At 37.7% G+C, this 17,602-nt stretch overlaps 1 protein-coding gene across 1 annotated transcript in view; it reads right to left on the bottom strand.

The window, feature by feature from the left end:
• The window catches only part of COL25A1 (collagen type XXV alpha 1 chain), a gene marked incomplete at both ends in the record, with an annotated part of 297,516 nt that overhangs the window by 94,528 nt on the left and 185,386 nt on the right, over window positions 1-17,602 (bottom strand). Inside the window, 2 exons of the mRNA XM_084264091.1 lie at window positions 3,586-3,612; window positions 3,775-3,801. Coding sequence (XP_084120217.1) covers window positions 3,586-3,612; window positions 3,775-3,801 — 54 coding nt within the window. The remainder of the gene's footprint in view (window positions 1-3,585; window positions 3,613-3,774; window positions 3,802-17,602) is intronic.

Raw genomic sequence — 17,602 nt, forward strand, 5'->3', positions numbered from 1 at the left:
ATGGCTCAGTACAGTAATGCAAATTTCTGTGGACACATCATGAAGCCACGTCCTCTTCAAAAACAAAAGCCTCTAAAAGATTGACTAACACTACCGTTTCTTACAATGTAAAGTTAGCTCTGCATTTGACCTAAATGTTTAGTGTACCAGAACTCTGGAGTAATGAGTAGAGATCTGATATAAAAATATAGAGAGAGATCAAAAAAGCATTTTTTCAAAGAAGATCAGGTCTTTTAAACACATCCACCACTACCAAAAGCCATATTAACCTGCTGCTCAAATTCACACTCAAGCCATAAATTTTGACATCACTCAACGCTACTGGAATGTTGTTTCTCTTCACATTTTCAATAGGCAGTATGGGCATAAGTAGATTAAGCCACATGGCATTCTGAAGTAGAGTCCCTTATGGCATTTCTGTATGATGATGATTCATCAACAGATTACTTCTGAATACTTAAAAGTTCTGCCTCAGATTATTTAAAAAAAAACCCAAAACAAACAAAAAACAACAAAAAAAACCCCTGGGCCCTTTATTCTAAAAATACAAGTGCCTGACCTCTGGGTGGTATTTGCAGGGTCTGGTTACTACTAATTTATTAATTTATTGAAAACATTTTCAAGAAAACCTGAACTTCAAAGCAGGCCAGTATATACTCTGCATGTCCAATGACTGTGAGTAGGATCTCTCAAAAATCTCAAGGCACAAAGTGAAAACTTCAGTGGAGAGACAAAGCAACAATTTCTTGTTCCACAATTTTTTTTCTATTCTTTTCAGTAGGGTCTTAAAAGTTTATGGTCTCATCTTGACCTCGACAATGTTTACATACTATTTTGATTTCTTTAACTAATGAAAATGCCTGGAGGAAAGCAAACAGTTTTTATAAAGAATAAGAGTAATTTTGAAATTTCAGTTATAAATATGACTTGGAAAAATAAAAATCTTTGTTAAGCTAAATGCTAGTTTCAAATCAATATGTAAAAATAGAAAAGCAAAGGAACTTCAGGCTCCTTAGCTGTAAAAGTTGAATTAGCTTTAAAATGTCCATCACATTTTGATATTATATCCAGTCTGCCTGCATCTATGAAATACAAATGTTGATATCAAACCACAGTTACGTTCAAGTACAATTGCTCTCTAAAATAATATGGTACAGTATTATCTCCAAAGCCATTTATTTTACATAGGCAGTGATGGAAAACTGTGTGCAAAGGTAACCAACCATTTTTAAATGGCTTTAGTGTCATTTGGTGCATGACTGGCTTACACATATAATTTCCATTAATTATATTGTAAATCCCCTGGCACAGCAGGTTTAGCACATTCACCCTGAAGACAGTCATCAGAAGAGATAACTGCTGTACCATGAAACATAAAATGGTCAGAGGCTTCATAGCACTTATTACTTGTAAAATACACAAGGCAAAAAAGGAGAAGCTGCTGTAGAACACATTCAAACACAATTCAACATAAAGGGTAAACCAGCAAGACTTGGCAAGTTTTACCCATGTATTGAAAAAAGAGGTACGTTATTGCAATATGCTCTGATTTGACAGTCACTGAAGGTTCAACAATCTTGGACATGGTGCTATTAAGCACCTCTTTCTCTCTACTGCCAACCTTATTCAATTCCTTTTCTATATTCATATATAGAATTCAGTCTCAACTGCCAGCTACTGCAAATAGGACCTAAATAGTGAATTCCTTACATTAGATATTTTTTACTTTCTAGTTATGCTTGATATAACAAAGCCACAAAGCAGCCATAACCATGATTTCTGTGGTCCAGTGAGGTCTCTACCACCTTCTAGTATGGCAAACTGGGACACTGCAGTCTTCACAGGTGTTCTGCCTACAAGGCAACACCGAACAAACTTGCATCATCTTATTGGGTATCGCCAATACTTTTAGCCCATGGACCACAACCCACTCTCACTTAGACACTTTCTTGTTCCTACACCTCTCCAATATTTTCTCAAGACTTTTGCACCTCTGGCAGCTCTGACACCTTTGCTTCTCTTCCAAAGCTGTCACCTACTCTCCCACTTTAAGCCACCATGAAAAAAAAACAGTACCATCATAACCTTGTGTTGATATCACTTCATTCATTTTCCTGTGTTCTCCCTGGAAACTTCTCCAAAACTCACAACTCCAGATTCTTGTCCTCATCTATTTAATACTCCTTACAACATTGCTCTTCCACATTTTATTTACTATTGTATCCCTTTTTGATACCTCTGTCACATCTGTTTTCCTGTTTTGAACCAAACACCCGTTCTTCTGAACATAAGGTCACTTAGTGCAAGCACCTATGCACAGCCCTCTGATGCTTTCTTAACAGTGCAACCTCTCCTAAGCCACAAGCACTGCGCTCCACCCTCCTCCTCTGCCCTTCTCTCATCACGTTCCCCATGAGGCTTTGCAGCACAGAACCAGCCAAAATATACAGCCCAACATGGCTTCTGAGAGATACTAAATTTGCTTAGAAGATAAAATGAAATTTTTACATTCTTCAGAACCTTCAGTCTGTTAGCCTAGAAAAAGCATGTTCCTCACATTCTTGCTCTCTACTTCCTTTTTACGTCTTTAAATAGCTTTCCAATTCATCTTTTGGAATTTCAACTGAAATAATATTTCAAGCTGTTCACTTTATAATGGGTAGTCATTTCACCAACCAGAACAGAACACCGACTAGGGAGCACCAACACCAATACTGGAAGCACCAACAACAAATTCCACTATAAAAGTGTGTGGTGACTTCAGACAAATTTTTTGACTGCAAAAAGTAAAATTAAATTAAATAATATGAAACAAAATAGTAGAATAAGCTAAGATATTGAACACAGTTGACAGAAAAAATAGTTGATGGAACATGCTGTAACTGAAGAGAGTCACTATACCATCAGAACAATGTAACCAAACATTTTCTAATGAAGCACAGATGTAAAGAAGAATGAACTGGCACAGCCAATCTGTCTGAACCTTCATCTCTGTATTCCTCTATTTCTCAGTTAAAATATTTAAAAAAATAAGAGAGCCTTTATGTTTCCGCAACTAAAACATGTTCTGACTGCCTAGATGTATTTACAAGGTGATAATATTATTATAATTAAAAATACAAAATACACACATATCAGGGAAAAGAGCTAATACATGCATACGTGGTATCTGTTTAAAATTCATTAAGTACTCATGAAATCTGGAAGTACATTTTTTAGAAACGCAGTGGCCCTCTGCATTGTGGGAACCCATGCAAGGCGTGAAAACATTGCTGGGGAAACTGAAAGGTTTGGTTAGGAAAGCCAGCTTTTATACAGCAGAGCAACATCATTGTGAAACCTGCTCCCACCCATAATGGGAATTGTGTATTTTAATGCATTACTTACTATTTTTACTCAAATCTTCCCAAACACTATCTGGTCATGTTCAGTATTACTGTCCTGCAGACACTTACTTCAACATGCAGGGTAAATGCAGCTAATAAGCATAATTAGCTCAGACAGTGTATTTAATTTAGTTTTGCACTAAAGACTAATTGCCTACTCAGCGAAGGGGAAGTGTAACATTTTTTTTAAGATGCTTACCCGAGGGCCCTGATCACCTTGATCTCCCTGCAAAGTGGAAAGATGAGATGATAGGTTTAACACAGCATCTGTGTCCTACCCAGCTCTCTTACATAATCTAACATTACACTGCGTCAATACAAATGGTCTCTTTAGTTCATGCTGGGAGGACTTTCCGTTCACCTCGGAAGCGTCACCTGTACAACTCACCTTCTCGCCTTTTGGACCGGGAGGGCCCTGAAAGAAAGAGAAGCAAAGATAAGTTATTGATACTGATCAAGTCCTGTGACACAGCAAGAAGAGGCCTGTGCCAACCTGCAATTCCTTCCCAATGACATGTTTCCTTACAATTTTTCACTCCACATACCAGGGCTGTTTCAGGGATGGCCACTCACTGTGCTAAAAAAAGGCGCTGTGAAGTTAATTTCTTGAATACTTTGCTCACCCCATGGGTTGAATTGACTACTCAGACAAGCAAAACTATGCCTGAAATGGCAAAAAGTCTATTCATTTCAGTTAGGGACGGCAGTTTATCTCCCCTCAGATACTAAATGTTTTCTAAGATCGTAAAATTTCTTTGCAAGTACAGCTAGTAAATTCAGTGGCATATAAATCTGCCATATATTTTGGCACCATCCTTGGTTTAGATTGCCAAAGCAAAATGGAGTAGGGAATGTAAAGGCAGTATTTTCATTCCTATCACTGGCAATGCTGAAGTTGATGTTTAGTCTCAAGCACACTGTTTTCTGTAAAATTCGCTCTTTGTATAACACGTTGCTGCAGAAGTAGTATTTATTGTTACTTACCACTACACAAACAGTAAGGTGACAGAATCACAAAACAGTGAGATTCTTTCCTATCCCATTTCTATCGAGAACCTTCCTGAAAGGTACCTCCGGGTTTCTAATACTCTAGTTTTCAGGATAGTATCTTGTGAATAAAGTTACTAGCAGTCTGCAAAGAACTGGCTGCTTAGACAGTGCAGGCTTTACCTCCAGCTTTCTGAAAGATGTGCAGGTGTTTCATTACAAAGAAATACAGGAGGTATATATGAAAGCAGCCGGAAACAGAGAAGGAGACATCCAAGCTAGCAGGGCCCACTGTTATGAGAGTGCGTACACGTGTGCACATGCGCACATAGCGCAGGAAAAGGTTGCCACCAGCAATGTAACTAGAAATAACCCAGGGCAACCTTTCTGAGCTGAGCATGTTTGGACACCAATAAAAATTCACATGGTTCACATAAATGCACATGGAAGGAAGGTCAGTCTGCTGTGTATTAAAGATGTGATCAACCACATACGATTCTCTGAGAATCCTTGTTGTAGCAACTTTTCTGCTTGTTTTTAAGGGCTTCTGATGCGTGGCAGAGAAAAGCATCTGCTGCTAAATCGTTCAAGGAGTTAATGCATATGTGTCTCCTTCCATAGCCTGTCATCTCTTCCCTCTGCTGCAGGGGACATAGAAGCAAGTCTGCTACCTGACCTCCCTGTGTCTCCTTTGGAAGGACAGTGCTCACCGCAAGTGGAGTGGAAACCATCTGCTCAATTAACAATGACCCCTGCCTACTTCGTGTTGCCCTGCAAGAACTTGTCCCCTTTAAAAACAAATTAAATAAAATGATTTAATGGTTGGATAAAAGTGCTCTCCATCTTTTTTTTTTTTTTTCTTAAAACCACACTTTATCCCTTCCTGCCTCTCTCCTGTGCACATGTTCATATACATACACTGGAAGCTACATGCAGCATCGCCTGCAGTTAGCCACGGACTCCGTATGTGCTTACTTTGGTGTGACAGTACAGCAGAACACATTTTTAGCAGGCCCGCTTTAAAACATACACATGCTTTTGAATTCACTGACTCAAGCCATCAGTAAAGCAGCAGTAGCAGAATGGGAAGAACTAAAACCAGTCAGTGCTGGCTGTTACTCTCTTTTTTCCAGCGAACAGTGAGCACAAGCGAAGCACTGGGCTCAGATATTCTATCTCCTTGAATTATCAAACCACTGCTGGCTCTGAATCTCTTCCTGGCTGCAAACTGCAAATAACATGACCCCTATCTGCTACAGTCAGAATCCTATTTCTTAGGTTGTAGGCGTGAAATTATAGATAACATGACATGACCAAGACTGTAGACAGATGTTGGCTTTTGGATCATGCTGCAGTAGTGGGGGTTGCTACTGCCTCTATCCAGATGCTCAATGCCATTCTCATGCCCACGGGCAGCCCTGCTTCTGATGGGTTTTGGCTCACAACTCCAAGGCGTGCTCGCCACAGCTCTGCCAGCTGGTATAAACTAAGCCAGCAGAGACCGCACCAGCTCCCTGAACTAAACTGGCTCACTGGAACAGAAACGAGCTAAAGCGTGCTCACACTAGAGGTTCAGCCAGCAGAGCTGCAGGATTACTAGACCTTCTCCCTGGTACAACTGCTAGTAATATGCTCAGCTGCCTCCAACCTGCAGAGGTGGCCCCAACTGTCCTCTGCAGATTTTCCTCTGTGAAGACTTCTATGAAAATACAATTAACACCCAAACAGGGTTTTCTGAAAATAACCCTCCACATCATAATTCAAAAATCCATGTTTGTTTCTTTTTTCATTGCTCTCTATTGGGCAAAAGCAGCAATTACAACTGCTTGATGTTCATCCTCCCTAAGTGCCATGCACCGTTGTTTCTATTAAGTCATCCTTCCAGCACACAAATTTTTCATACAAAATATTCATCAATATCTGACAACTTCATTGTATCAGCAGTTAAAAACAGCTTTTCAAAAGGCCACAAGAGCATTTCTGTCGTGAACATTCTCACAAGTCTCTGCACTTGTATTTGCAACGCTTTTGCTTTCCACCAAGTCTTGAAAAACAAACAAACAATTGCAAACAAAAATAGCTCTTTTGGATGCTAGTGAAGAGAACCAGTGGGGTTTCATCAAAAGAAATTAATGCAATTCTTTCACGGCTTGTTCTCCCATCTCTGGCTCTTCCCCCATTGTTTCAGTTCTCTATTGTTTTCTGAACTTTAAAAAGAAAATTCCTACCCTCAGCCTTTGACATCTTCTTTCCATTTGTGCCGAGAAATTCTCCCAAGGATTTTACTGCAGAATTTATTAGCGTGTGTACACTGAGTGGAGGCAGAGAGGAAGAAAAATCTGAGGGAAAGTTGAGTTTGTGGGGGTGGGGTGTGATTAGGAGACAGATTTGTTTAAAGGAGGGCAAGGTTTCTTCTGTTTAAGGGTACAGACACAAAGAACAGAGTGAGTAAAATAACACTAGCTTTGTAGGCCGCGGCATAGACATCCTGCTTTTTTTCCCAGGGAGACTTCTGTGCTTTCGTTTATGAGATGGCAGAGATCAAGCAGCTAGCTGCTGCACAAATGTGAAAGCATTTTGTGTAGGTTATATGAAACGTCTGAGGTCAGAGCATTTCTGAAATAACTTTACAGTGTTTTCACTGGAAACAGAGGCTCTTTTCTCAAAGTGTAATTATCTACTCCAGACTACTATACATTTCCAAGGAGAGTTTATAGTGTGTTTCACATAAGCAAGGCCTTGTAAATCACAAACACATGTAAAATCTGCATTCATAATTAGGCGACAAATACTACTGTTTTTAAAACAAAGTCTTCCAAAGCAGATTGAAAGGCCTCCAGGCACCTGCCAGCCAAGAACAAAGCTGAAAGCAGGGTCAAATCCATTCAACAGCCCTGTTCAGGATTATTGGCAGGTGACCTTTGTTTTTTTCTTTGGCTATTAAAATGCCATTTCCACTCTTTGATGAAATATTTACATTATTATAAATACGCGTACAAGGGATAGAAGGGTGAGAGAATGCAGTACTAGAAAACATGAGACCAACCTTAGTGGTCTTCATTCAGACAACATTCCCCTTAGGGTTAAGTGGGAGCAATCAGGATGATTTTTCACACAGCTTGTACAAAATAATTCATTCCCTGAGAGATGCCAGTTTTGTATTCCACCCTTGTGGCCACTGCCACCTTTGTAGTTTTGCAATAGTTACATTCAGAGGACCTCTTAAAAAGCCAGTATTTAAGTGATATTCGTTATTATCTGAATTCCCTTATAGACATATTATCTTCATATTCTCATTGCTATAGGTCTGCCTTTAACACAGGCAGTTCTACCATGACTTCATCAAAAAGGCTTTAAGGCTCAAGGTGAAAATAGAACTGAAAATAGTAAGGGCTTCTCAGGAAGGAGTACAAAGAAAGAAACGGCAATGTTTCTGGGTTTTTTTCTAAAAATCTCCAAAATCAGGGAAGAGGCGAGATAACCCACACGATGCCACTGCTAAAAGCACAAGCTGGCAACAACTAACCAAGCAGGATCAGTTGTGCTATGACAGTCCTAGATCCCAGTGGGTCATCCACCTTTGAGGGTTCTATGAGGTGTTAAACTCAGCAGGTTCCCATCAGAGCTACCACGGGAGACACAGGTGGTAATAACCTTCTAGACACAGTCAGTGTTTTACTACATTTCAACCACAACAGCCAAGGCATCCTGGCAGCTGGATGACTGAATGTAGCTGGAAAGACTCAGTCTGCATTTCCATTTGGGATACAACAGCATACAATGCATTCACACCTACTAGTAGCTATGGCATCCACAGTAAGAGCATAGCCAGCAGCGTAAGGGAGTAGCGGCCTTGCAGAGACAAGCAGAAACATGAACCAGACAGTCTAATGTCATCTAGACAAATTCAAAAAGGAAACCAATTCACTGACAGCTTAATCATGCTTCCACAACTAAATTGCCACATATTACCTAAATTAATTCAATTCCTGTAGTTTATTTTGAGGGTAAAAGGTGGTTTTGCCACTTAACAACAAAATAACAAAAGTCAAATTTTTTCATTCTTTGAAATTTGGCTCATGGTTTGCACAAATTATGTTTCTGCCTGGAACATTTCTCCCCCCTCTAACCTACAGTTGTGGCAAAATAGTAGGATCAGATATGCTGAATCATAAGATAAGAGGTTACACAGAGTAATATGAAATATTACTATTTCAAAGTTCCTACACTCATTTGAGTCCTGAATACTGAGCAATGTGGTTCTGGCATTGGCTAAACCTGGCCATGTTTGCAGCCAGTGTTTCCACACACTAGTTTACAATGCCAACATCTCACCTCGCATCAATTTTACAAGTGCTCGCAAAAATTTCCAGTGAATCTGAACAGCTTCTACCACTGAAATTATATACCTTTGTCTTTTACATACTTTATTCTTCCCCTGGACTATGACTGACTTTTGGTTAAAACCTTAAAGAAAAAAAGCAACCCACCAATCTTTCCTTTGCTCCCCTATATTCTCAAGATTTTGTAACAGTATTCCAAGGCAGAGAAGAGGAAACCTGAATATTTGACACAATAACTGTGCCTGACTTAATAAACACTATGTAAATAGATGCAACCTGAGAAACATAAAATTGATATATATATATAACAATCTAGATAAACAGCCCAGTTAACATTCATACCAACAAGTAAATTGTAAGTGAATCCTGCTGTAAATTCATAGAACCATATTCAGAAGTCAGTGATTTATGCCAATACATAAATCAGCAAGTTCGTAAACTGCAGGCAGGCAAAATATGATCTAACCAAAATGTGCCAAAAAAGATTCAGACTGCAATTTAGATATGTTTCTTCACAAGCTGCAAAGGGGTCACTGGTAACTGACTATGGTAAGTGACTAGTTGAGTACCCAGGAAGAAGCATAAGGCTCAGTGTCCCAAACAATGATCTGCTAGAGAAGTTATCTTCCTTTCTCTGAGAGACACAGTTGCTTTCATTGATTAATCAATGAGGCTATCCTCTCTGCCCACCGCCCCCCCTTGTTTTTTTCCTCCCATTTCTACAGACAAACACAACGCTTTTCTTTGAAAACCTAGAAATTTCAACAGAAATAGTCCTATAAAGATTCCATGGTACAGAAAGTATAGGACTATGCCCCCTTTGCCTGAGCCTGAAAAATCAAAGATCAGCTTTACTATTGCCATTAATTAATTTACACAAACACTGTAATTTGAATAAACCGTTAGGTTTCTTGTGAACTGAGTAGCTTACGTGCCAGTAAGACCAAGGATATGGGGACAGAATAACTTCTATCACATTATTAAAGGTAAGAAAACGTCTTCTAGTAAAGTCAAAAGCCTCTTCACTACCACTTACTGCTCAAGGCACTGTAATACATGTATTTCCTGAGTCTAAGCCCATATTACCTTGTCCATAGCACACTTTCCCATTCTGCTATTTGCTAGGTAAGCAGAAGTTTCCTATACGATTACATTTTTGATGCAACACAGCAAAAAGCACTGCAAAGGAAATTCCACTCTACTAAACTTGTAGAACAGCACATAAAAACACAGATGAGAAAATCTAATATTGTTACATCTCTCATTTTATAAGAAAACATCCATAGCTTCTGTTTTCAATAACATCACAGGTACAAGGAAGATCCAAATGCATAATCTTGGTTTATATCAATAAAGCAAAATTTTGGCTGGAACTCAGAACTGCAGGAAGTAATTTCTAAATCCAACTGATGTGAGACCTACTGAACCAAAATTCCTAAACCAGACTGAACAGTGAGCAGCTTCTACTATTACCATTACATTTGCTATTACCAAGCCAGTCACAGGATTTTTTGGAGTTGGATCTATGTTTTTAACAATATTTTTTAATGATAGGACAAAAAATGCCAGTTTCAGTCTTCAATACATTCCAAAAATGAGAAATATTTTTGAGGCAGACTGATTCAGGCTTCCTACTCTTCCACCAACTGTAAAATGCATATCTGGGGGACAGAAGACAAAGAAGAATGAAAGGCTGCATTCAAAATTTACACTAAAAAGAATTAGAGTGCAAAGAGTTTTCAAGGTAGATTGGTTCACCTTTTCCTTGGAAGAGCTGCATTTATTGTTGTGTCAAACTACTGAAGCGGGAAAGTTATTAGCTCTAAACAGTTTTTATTGCCCTAGACTTCATGCCTTTTATTTTGCATTGAACATTAAAAGAAATACGAAACAATGGAAAAAAAAATAACTAGCACTGCTTAACCTCTCAATTATCCACATTTATCAGAATAGGAATGTCATAGTATCACTTCCAAGGATTTTTCTGCCCTCATCAGTAAGGATTGTATCAACCAGCAGAATGTACAAATAATGAGCTATTTTGCTTAAAAAGCCTGAGATCCTGCTGACCCCCTGGTCTAAGCAGATGCATTAGTTATTGATGCCTTGAACACGATTAAAACGTTCTACATTATGGAAGCAATTAATAAGCTCCAAAACCAAAAGAAAACTTGAGAAAACAATAATAAAAATTTTTTTTAAAAAGAAAAAGACTTAAAAGGAAGACCAATATAGTCCAGTGGAATTTAGGGCTTATAAAACTGCAGGGATGATGGAAGTACATTCTGGCTTTCTTACCCAACACAATAGAAGTTGAAAAGAAAAAAATTACACCTCCTGCCAATCAAACTCATTAAATTATTTTTCCAGATTTTTGAGATTAAAAAATAAAGCATTAAATACCTTTTATACTTCCTTTGGTAGATTTTTATCCATAGGCCATCTCTTTCATTTATTCATATAAGCTTAGTAAGGAAACAGCTCCTCACTGGGAGTTAACAACTTCCTGTTATTTTCAGAAACAGTAGTTCACATTCTAATATTTCAGGTTTTTTTATTATTATTATTTTTCACCTAAAACTGGAACAGTAGTTTCTGCAATTGGAAGACCTCTGGTGCTTCCCTGATTGCTTAGTGGCCTGACCGATAATTCAGCAGAAATGATAGTTTCCTTTGGCCGTTTGATGGTTTTTGTTTGACTTAAAAGAACCTTTTTTGATGAGGATGACAGGCTGAGCTTCAAGCATTTTGAAGAAAACAAAGGAAGAAAGCCAGGGAAGGGGAGAGCTTCAGAGCAATGGAGATTTGCCGCTGCCAGTCACTACTTAACAAGAGAAGTAGCTGTGGTCATTGAAATACATCTTCCAAGCTTCCTAGCCATCTGCATCTTTCAACTTTACTGTTCCCATTACAACTGTGTAGAGAAATAGCATGCAAATATCTGCCAGGCAGATCCTCCTTTAACCAGCTATTGGGTCAAGGAGAAGTCTGTACTTCATGAACAGATGTTGCATAGGGTGCAGCTCTACGAAATAATCATAATGACACAGAAAAAAACCCCCCAACTTATTGAAATACTTGAAAAACTGTGTTCATCTACCTGAAATAAGGGCTAGTTTTAGAATGTGGCAGCTACTGAAATAAAAGTAAACCAATTCAAGGAAAAAAAACCTCAACCAAACAAAAACCTCAAAAAAACCCTAACAACTTTATTATCGGTGGCCCATATCAATTTCATTCTGTTTTCACAGATTCCCACACTTCCCCATTTCTCTCTTTGGGAGAAACAACCCAAAAATCTGTTATTCAAAGCGCTAAGATTCATTTCAAAGAATCTGCTGCTAAAAGCCTGCTAGCCTTTTAAACTAAGTTTGGCCTGTACCTTGACATCAGATGAAGGTACATTTACATTAAAGTAATAAAAGCTGAACTTGTGTAAATGAGCAAAACTGGATAGCTCTTATATAAAACAAGGGTTTTCAGCCAACATACATTTGCTGTATTTCAACACTAAACTTAACTTTAGCAAAAGGACTTTAACACAAATTTTTAAAGAGGGGAGGTAAATTTTATTCTTCCACTTACTGCAGCAATACCACACTTCTTCCAGTAGCGATGCAGTGAGTTTTGTTCAGTATTTCAAAAATATGCCATCCTGTACATCCAGTTTTGTCTTTTCCAAACATTACTACTCAGTACAGGATATGTTTGCTCATTTAAGGTAACAGAATGACATAGAAAGATTCAGATTTTTTTTAGTGTTGTCTAGAAACTCTACTATAAAAATGTTACTGTAAAAGAAGTTCTGTGTTAGATTACTTAAGTCATGAGTGGTTAAAGGAAAACAGCAGCAAACTATTAGTATAAAGCCATAGCCATGTAAAATATAGCCCAAGGGATTGAAAGGCTTCTGAGACCATAGAATACAGAGAGCTCTACAGCTGTAGAGCAACAAAATTATTTCCCAACTTGAGTAACCTTTTTAACCTGCAGATATAGCAACACTTGAGGAAAATGCATTTTTGTGAAATACCAATACACGTTTCTCTGAGGATCTTATCCTTTCTTTTCTATTCCTTCCTTTCATATCCTGTAGTCCCATAAACAGTTCCTGTGCATGCTGTACCCAAACGAGCCTTTTTACAGGAACTGACAAACGCAATGATAAGAGTGACACTGCACAGGCGACCACCTGTAAGTACTAGGTCACTGCAGACATCTCTGAACTACCCTAGCTACACGTCACTTCTAAAAGAGGCAAAGTCTTGACACAAGCTAGGTAATAAATTTAGTCTTGATGGGGATGTGTCAACCTTAAGCACAGACTAATTTCTTCTGAGTCAGTGAGTATATAGAAATAAAAGAGCATAAAAATAGCATATAAAATAATATAGGTATTAAAGTAAGACAAACAAGTGCTAGCAGAACTAAGCCTTTTTTTCATCTTCCTCAATCTCATCAACAATAGAGGAAAACTACAGTGATGTACTTCATAGCCTTATCATGAGAATTGTTCAGGTTTATAAAGTTTGAGCTGAAACACTGAGTAAGTGCAAAGGAATTTGTGTATCACTATAAACACACACATACTTTTATACATAGGCATATATAAAAGTGAGATGACTGAAGATATTTTTGTAATCTTTAAGGCTGGCAACATCTTTCTTCATACAGGAAGCAATTTAAGACAACATAAAGTTTATTAAAAACAAAACACTTTTCTCTGAGTCTAATAGTTTGGTCTACAAAATTCAGAACATCTTCAGGGGAAATTACACACATATGTACATGTATATTTAAATGGATATTCATTCTTTTTGGCAAACGATCACTAACAGATATACTGTGCAATATAACTGGATTGTATTTCTGAAAATAGGTGATTGTCTTACATGTTTCTCAACAGCTCACAACTCCTGAATATTACTCATGGATCTCAGCAAAAAATATTATTAGGAACTTCTATGATATTGTAGGGACCAGCCAAAGCATTTTTCTAATGTAGAATGTTGGATTAAATATCATAAACAGAATGGAAACTTCCATGCCATGCTTAAAAACAAAATTACTGGCTGTACACAGAATACTCCATGACAGAAGGAATCGCTACATTTTCTACTTTTTCTTCTCTCTCTCTCCTCCACATGTGACTCATAATTAAAGGAAAGAATAGCACATTGTCATAACTCTTCACGCCACTACAGATTCAACGTAAAGAACCTGAAGCATTTCTGCTAACATTTAAGGTTGCTTAAAGTCAAATTTCAATTGACAGAAGTATAATTTTACAACGGAAAACAAACTTTTTGAAGCTTCCATCAGGCAGCCTGAGATCCAAAGCTCCCAGGTCTGCTCTAGTTTACAGAACTTCCAAGCTTCCAACATCAAAAGTCACCAGGATTGAGAATGGGTGATTGAGGAAATTCTGATATTTTGAAAAACCTTAGATATCACAGCAACTATAGATAGCTCTTCGATATCACAGTGTTAACTTAAAGTCACCATAACTTTGATGAAATGCACATTTTTATAACTTTTTTTTTTTGAGTTAGTAAAACTACTGGGATCTGCAACAAATTGAACTGGAATTCAAAGCTGAAATACAGCATGAGGATCAGTAAAAACAATAAGTCAGTAGGAGTTTAATATAAAATTAAAAACATGTGCCACAGGATAGTAAAATACTATATAGTATTCTTGAACATACTGCAATAGTTTGCTTTGACATAATCCCTAATAAGACACAGAACACACTGGTATATTTCTGCCATCTGCAGAATAGGATGAAGGAAATACAAAGGTCATTTGATAAAGAAATGATTTAGGAACGCAAGAAATATTTCAGAGTTCTTAATTATATTTTGACAACTCTTTGTACATCTCATAATGGAACCACAGTACTAGGCTGGCAATTGCTTTTTTTTTTATACTCACATGTACTGTGTTAAGCTAAGCAATGTTACACCAAATTAAGGATTAAAGTCATTTTTGCTTCACAGTTCTTCACTTAGCTGCTAGAAGATCTAGTATGCCCTGGTGACAGCTGCAACATCTAGATGAATAGGTGGAATGCTAATGTGTGATTCCATTTATACCAGCACATGTAACTAGATCAGACCTTCATGCTTATTTTATTAAAACAAAACCAATTCTTTTCAGAAATTAATGATGCCACTGTAAAGAAAAGTTAGCAACACCCTACCAATAGAAAGCTATCCAAGTTTTCTTTTAGTGTTTTATATATTAGGGTGTTTTGTTTTGTTTTTTTTTTTTTAATTCTAGGATTTGGCTTTTCAGAGTTACAGTACCATAAATGGTCACTATCTGAACTATGAAATGAGGGGATCAACTTGTAAAAGTTTTAGGCCAAACAACTTAAACCAAGAGTATGTCTTCCAATCTTTCATCATCTATTGCCTGCTACTCTAAAGGGAGATCTTTAGGTTTAGTAAAAAAATCTGCCTTCACAACAACAGAGCCCATTTTGTGAGGGCATGCAGAACTGACACTACCTTGCACGACAAGTCCTTTCTGCAGGAATCTCTACAGCAAATATTCTTATTTTTGTGTCTGTAGAAAATCAAAACCTAGTTTGAATGGGTAATTGTTAAATTAATAGGTTTCAAATATAATATTTTTCTGAATCAGATAAACAAATCTGAAATAAGCTAGCAGTTCCGGGAAATGCTGCTGAACATTTGAACATCTTGCTATTCCATCTCAGGCTTTCCAGAGATGGTTACTGAAATTTTAAATCAAAAGCATGCTTATCAGAGTAGGTAAAAGAACACAGTATCACAACCGGGGTAGGAGTCTGGTGTCTCCTGTGGCCATCTGACATCAGATGAACAGAGCTCTATGAAGTTTGATTATCCCCAAGTAAGTTCACTTAGCAATGTACTGTAGGGAATTAATCTGCCATTAGATGCTCCTTCACAAATCCTGGCAAAAGAGTAGAAGACAACAAGTAGAAAACTATCTTGGACACAGAGCACAATACCCAATGCTACAAGTTTCCCTTGTTGATGCCCGGAACTCACTCCCTTCGGCCTTGTTAAATTATATGTGCTGCTTCCTTAGGCTTGGTATAACTGATAGGTTAGCATAATTTGCCTCTAAATCTCCAATTCTGCACTCTCTTCATGAAGCAAGAATCCTCTCGTTTGCACTAATGCCATCTGCTTAGCCAAAAAGGCATTCAACATTCACAGTTATCCTGGTTTACACGTGTACGTAAGTCTACCAGGGAAAACTGAGTTGTTTTGTATTTTAGAAGTGCGACTCCTTTTAACAAAACTAACTGCTTTATCACACACAAATCTGAGAAAGCAACAGTTTAAAACAGTTAAACACTAACTCCTTCTGGAAAGATACATTTCTTGCAACTTCTGTGTCATAAACATTTATGTACACATCAGCAAACAAGAAGCTTTGAGAATAATTTCTCCTCCTGATGTCTTTCAAAACAACTGAGCTATGTGGTTACAAAACTGATGGGAGACCTGGTGAAAACTGATGAAGAGCTAGATCCTTGCTGCTTCTTTGACAACTTAACATAAAATGGAAAGCCATTATGATAACATTTGTTACTTCTTGTTCACCAGTCAATATGGGCTGTTTCCTAAAAAGATCACACAATTTCCATAATGCTCAGGAATTCTATTATTAAATACAGATGAGCCTTAGTACAAGCCTGTTTGTTTATGTGATGCTCTCAGTTCAAATTAATTTCTGATCGCAAAATTGATAGTAAAATGTTATTGGCAGCAATGGGATCAAGTATTTGGCCTTGTTTATTGGTACAGATGTGAGAAACAGACTGTTTGCATACTGTGTTATGTCAATCTGGCCATTAGGTGAGACTAATTATTTTTAAAAAGACACTATGTTAATCTTTTTCAACTGCTATTTATGCCCCCAAACTCTCAGGCTAAGCCAAATCTTATTTTCATTTACAGAGGTATAATTAGTTAGTTTGGACTTGATGACAGTAGTTGGGAGTAACTGTGTGGTATACATATAACAACTTAAAAACTATCAATGTTCTAAACTCAGGAAGAACTTCTTTGAAAGAAAAATAAATCTTTTGTTTACTCTTTTTCAGTATGTGTCCTCCTTTACCAAAGACTAACAAACTGTTTGCTCCCCTTTGAAGAAAATACATTCCCCCCTTAATTTACAGTACCTGCTTTAACATGATGTTGAGGTTCTGTTAACTTACAGTACCTGCTTTAACAGGATGTTGAGGTTCTGTTTTGCTGTATACAACACCGACTGACATCAGTAGTACCTGGGGCCGGACATGGACAATGCACTATGTCTTTGCACTGTTCACACGGTAGTGAAGACATCAGAACCACCTCCCCCCCCCCGCCCCCCGAAAAAAAAAAACCTGAACCCAAAGCTTTAGATGCAAAATGGTGTTTGACTCCCTTTAAATGAAAGGTCACAATAACAGGGTCCATCCCCCCACGAATTTATGCCAACTTCTAACTCATCACAATTTACATAAGGAATTAAAAAACAATGGATGCACAAAAGTTATTGAAAGAATTTCACAACCTACACTGAAATAATGGCCTGATGACATCACACAATGTGCATACACAAACATAAATACATAAAACGAAGATAACATTACTATGTATTCGCCTAGAAAACAAAAATTTGAGTGTCTGTACCTTTCCTTTGTTAATAAACTGATAGTGTGATACCAAAATCTGACCTGTAACATGTAACTCAGAAGCAGAGTAACTTTTGCATATTCAAAGCAAATCACATAATCCTCCAGCAGGATCAGAAGTTTACAAAGGAGCTTAAGGTATCAACTTCTAGAAGAAGAAACAGTCCACAAGATCATTCTCTACAGTATGAACGGCTGATGGC

Source organism: Gallinula chloropus (assembly GCF_964237585.1).
Source record: "Gallinula chloropus genome assembly, chromosome: 4".
Lineage (NCBI taxonomy): Eukaryota > Metazoa > Chordata > Aves > Gruiformes > Rallidae > Gallinula > Gallinula chloropus.